This window comes from Opisthorchis viverrini (genome assembly GCF_000715545.1).
Source record: "Opisthorchis viverrini unplaced genomic scaffold opera_v5_57, whole genome shotgun sequence".
NCBI lineage: Eukaryota > Metazoa > Platyhelminthes > Trematoda > Opisthorchiida > Opisthorchiidae > Opisthorchis > Opisthorchis viverrini.
In genome coordinates this window covers 1562969-1567456 of record NW_008751714.1, presented here as the reverse complement: position 1 = coordinate 1567456, position 4488 = coordinate 1562969, and the positions used below count along the sequence as shown (strand labels likewise).

The following is a 4488-nucleotide window of genomic DNA, read 5'->3' as shown; positions in this document are numbered from 1 at the left end:
GAAATGCAGCACCGCATGGTTTACAGCTAAGACACAATCGAAAACGGAAACGACCAAACTGGCTCCAAGTTAGCCCGAAGAAGAAGAAGAGAAAATACGATCTGGTTCAAGCAGTCCGAAAACAGTTTCGAATTGAAAGGGGAGGTAATACGGCTGCGCATCAGCCTACTGCGCAGTGGAACAATCATGTGGAACAGAGCCGTGCGATTATGCCCCCACGTCGGAATGACGTCCGATTTCGTCATGTGCCGGAGAAAGGTCAAATAAGGACACAGAATGTTCACACCCACTCCATGGCCAGGGCACCCCGTACACAAGCGCACAGACGGCCATCTACGCTCAACCGAGAACCAGTGTGGATGTGTGGGAGACACACTGGTTGGTTGACAGCGGATCGACCGTCAAATACGGTGACAAGTGAATCATATATATAGAAGTTTGTAATTGCGTTAATACACAGTTCCTTCAGGTCGTCTTCTTGTCTTCTGACTATAACCCAGTAGCGTCAGGGCAGGTGAAGAGAATACAACACGATCCTAGATGAGCGCAATGCCACAACCCACTCAAGTATCTGAAAACTGGTGGTCCATGCTGTCGGTAACTGACGACAGTTTTATCGATTTGGGTCCGTAGCTGGTAGCAGTTGGGGAACACAATGTAGCCGGTTATTCCGGAATTTGACGCTGCATAAAACCAGTATGTGGTTAGCACAACGCTGAAGTATTCGTTCGTCATTGTCCGAACGTACCGAGTGCAACCCACGTCCACAAACCGAATGAATCTCAGATGCGCTAACTCCGCTCATTTATGCATTCAGATCTCCCGTAACCCTCACAATATATGAGGTTTCAGCCCACCGAAATAGGGCACTAAATGCACCATAGAACTTGTCTTCGACGGTGCCAGCTACAGTCGGTTGGAGTGTAAGGAGACACGACAAACAAGCAACGATCAACTTCGCGCTTGCGAGACTCCTTCATGGATGTTGCCAGACGAGCCACGCAAAGGTATTTACAGTTGGATCCTGAGTCAAGTGACGATCCTTCCGTCCAGCGGCTTAGGACGGAACCGACCTCTGCAAACCCTAGCGCAGCAGCTTCTGGATAACTATAAGTACCTAAGTAGGAGAGAGTGGAGAGTGACGGGGCAGTTCGCCCAGTGGCCATTCCCGCATCTTGAATTCTTGTTCATGGTACACAGCTCGTCAACTCTAGGCGAGTGAAGTTTGGGAGCGAGAGCAACCTGTTGTCCATTACATGGCGGACACTAGCTAGGTAGACCAGGTGTCGATGCTTGAAGGTTTATTTCCAAATTCAACACGTAGATGTCGCGACGAAGACCGACATAAGACAAACAGCGTCGTCAATCCTAACGGATGGGCCTGTAAGAAATACTAATGGGGTGGCTGGAGGGGAAGAAAAAGTATGCAAAAGAGAAAGGAAGCGTCACCAGTTACTTGCTTCCACTTGCCTTCTCTGATGTATGCAGCAAGTGAGGCAAAGTGGCTGATGATATCCCGCGAAGGCTGCTGTGGCACGACAGTGTCTCTAGTCGTATGGAAGTTGGTTGTAAGGCGGTTGATGTACTGCCAGAACGCTCAGACCTCGACAAGATGATGATTGGAGCTCTCGACCAAAGCTTTTAGTTCAAAATCCGGACCGTAACGCAGCGGTATTTGGCAGGAAATGTCAGTGCACTGTACTTTTCAAGGAACAGGTCTACGTGAATGTCCAAACCCTGAACCCGGTGGAACCTCTAACCATTGACGAACCTGGTATGCGATTCTGCATGTTGCAAGGACTGTCCCCAATTCAACTCACTGGGTCAAGGAGTCACGCCAACCACCCCACCATGGTAAGGTCGTCTTCCCTTAATGGATGCAGTGTGAAAAATATCGACTATCTGCGGGTGTGCTGGACAGCTGATCAACCTTGCGACTGGCGAAAATAAACCTAGCCTGGATGGGCGTCGGGAGATAAGGGCACCTCGGAATGGTTGCAGTAAGCTTTCCCATCCACCTTGATTCGTTTGCTCACAATAAGGCTTTCAAGTGAATCATGGCTGTACGGAAGCGAAGCATCGGTGTTGAACACGTGTTCTAACTCACGCGCAAAGGCTTGTCACTGAACGTCATGCTTTGAGAGCAAACCATCGGCGAAGCATCGTGTTGAACACGTGTTCTAACTCACGCGCAAAGGCTTGTCACTGAACGTCATGCTTTGAGAGCAAACCATCGGCTCACATAAAACTGATTGAAAATAGTGAATAAACTTACGACTTCTTGATCCTCAGCAAGAGTTAAATCATACTCGCTCAGTGCTACCACAAAGATAATGGCGGTCACGCCTTCGAAGCAATGCATCCATTTCTTCCTCTCCGTACGCTGACCCCCGACATCAAACATCCTGAGAAAGTTACACAACCGATAGCATGGTACCTGATGTTCAAACCTTTGAAAGTAAAATGAGTTTCCATGATCCCGGTCGTCCTTACTCGTGTGCGCAAAACGTCCTGCTCCGAAGGAATATAGTTCGGGTCTGACAGCCGCTCAACTGCGTTCAGGTAACTAGAAGATATGACATGAGAACTTGAGTGTTACTATGAGGCTGAATCATTTAACTGGAATTCTCTGGACCTAGATATTGCTGTCTGAACCCCAGGGTCACACCATAACCGCATAAGGGCCAGCGACAACTCGCGGGAAAATTCAGTGACATCCGCATTAGCGAAACTGAGTACCAGCATGGCATCCGTCTAGAGAAATCCACAGCGCACATGAGAACACTTACATTGCGTTCTTCATTCGCAAAGCTTATGTCTAGATGCTCCATGCCTCGCAATATTGCCATCATGCTCTGCACCGTATTATTAAACACCACAGGTCTGTACTTCATACACTCCTCTTTTGAGTAGCCATTCTGATGTATAATTCTGAAATGTTAAAATCTGCTTGGGGAATTTACTTCATTTGTTTAACTATGGTGCTCTTTCCTGACTCTCCAGCACCCAGTAAAAGCAGCTTTGCTTGCTTTGAAGTTGCTTCTCCATCAGCTTTCAAGGTTTTGTCAATTGTTTTCGAACGGGCTAGTGCAGCCTTTGCTTCTTTGCTGCCAACGCAACCCATGGACCACCAGAGTTCGTACTGTCCAACGTTCTCAGCGGTGGACCAAAGGCATATCTCACATATGATTGGTTGTGCAGTAATCGGTGAGGAATGTCTGAACGGTTGGTAAGTTGCTCTCAGTCTGACGCTGTCAATCGCTTTCCAAGTTCAAATAACTCATTTCATTTTGAAAGTCTCCATTACTTGGTTACATATTTTATTACCAACAACCTCGAAGCGTGAATGAACAACCTCATCAGTTTGGTTATACTATTCGTAAGGTTAACTAATTTGAAGAGGAAAGATCGGCCTCCGCGATAGGATAAGCAGGCCGCTGGGATCATATCTTAGTGAGCGGTATTAAAATAGTAAAAAAGGAGACCTGATCAGAAGAAAACTTCCGACTTTTTCCAATCCATGGACCTTCAAGATAGGAATAGATGTAGGCCCGAGACTAATGGAGAATGTGAGTGAAAAAGTAATATATGATAGTTAAAGGGAAAATTGTGTAGCCCCGTAATCTGGCCCAGCGAACTCATCACATGCAATCTTGGCAAGAGGCAACCACGAACAGCCCCTAGTCAACTTGCACAATACAAACCCCTTCAGCGCTTGAGAACCAAATGAGGTCCATCAAGAGGTCCTGGGGGAAACATCAGCCCCACCAGATAAGCAGTTCCACCAAATATTTCGTCAGTAGCTCAATAAAAGCGGTCTGCTCTTTGCTTGGAAGGAAACGATTGTCAAACCGATCCACAAGCCTGATGACCACTTTTCGTCCGGCAACTACGGGCCTCACTAGCATACCATGGGAGGTGGTGAAACGCATTCTTAAGCGGGACACTATAAATCACCTTACTGTTTACAGCTTCATATCTACAAAGCGGAACGTAGTACGCCTAAACCACCCTCACGCAAACAGGTTCCTCGTACTATTGATCAGCTTAACCCAAGCTGAAACGAAGGATATATATATAAGATGCAATGTTTTTCGGCTCCCCAAAAGTACTCGAAGAGGGCCCACACGGCGCATCGCACCACAAACTCGAGTCTTGTGGGATTCAAAAAGAAATTCTGCTCTCGATAAGTACGTTCATATCAGATGGTCTTCTTGAGTGAAAACTGGGTCAACCCACTTTCCTTCTGCACTGGTCTCCATCGGAGTTCTCCATTTTAGGCCCACGCCACTTCCTGATCTATGGTAACTACTTTCCAGATTTGATTTCAGGTCTATGTCTGCTTCATTGCGGACAAGGTCAAATTACATGTTTGACCGAAAATACACACTAAGGCGACCATCCATTATGAGATACAAGTTGATTAGGTACAGGAATCCGTATTGTTTGTTCTGATTTATACGAAAGTTTTTCTAAGAACGGAATTAT

At 46.7% G+C, this 4488-nt stretch overlaps 1 protein-coding gene across 1 annotated transcript in view; it reads right to left on the bottom strand.

The window, feature by feature from the left end:
- Positions 1-3124, bottom strand: part of T265_03861 (hypothetical protein) — a gene marked incomplete at both ends in the record, with an annotated part of 11577 nt that extends 8453 nt beyond the window's left edge. Inside the window, 5 exons of the mRNA XM_009168442.1 lie at positions 2276-2437; positions 2494-2566; positions 2600-2754; positions 2790-2931; positions 2964-3124. Of these exons, the coding sequence (XP_009166706.1) occupies positions 2276-2437; positions 2494-2566; positions 2600-2754; positions 2790-2931; positions 2964-3124 (693 nt within the window). The remainder of the gene's footprint in view (positions 1-2275; positions 2438-2493; positions 2567-2599; positions 2755-2789; positions 2932-2963) is intronic.
- Positions 3125-4488: the final 1364 nt, after the last annotated feature.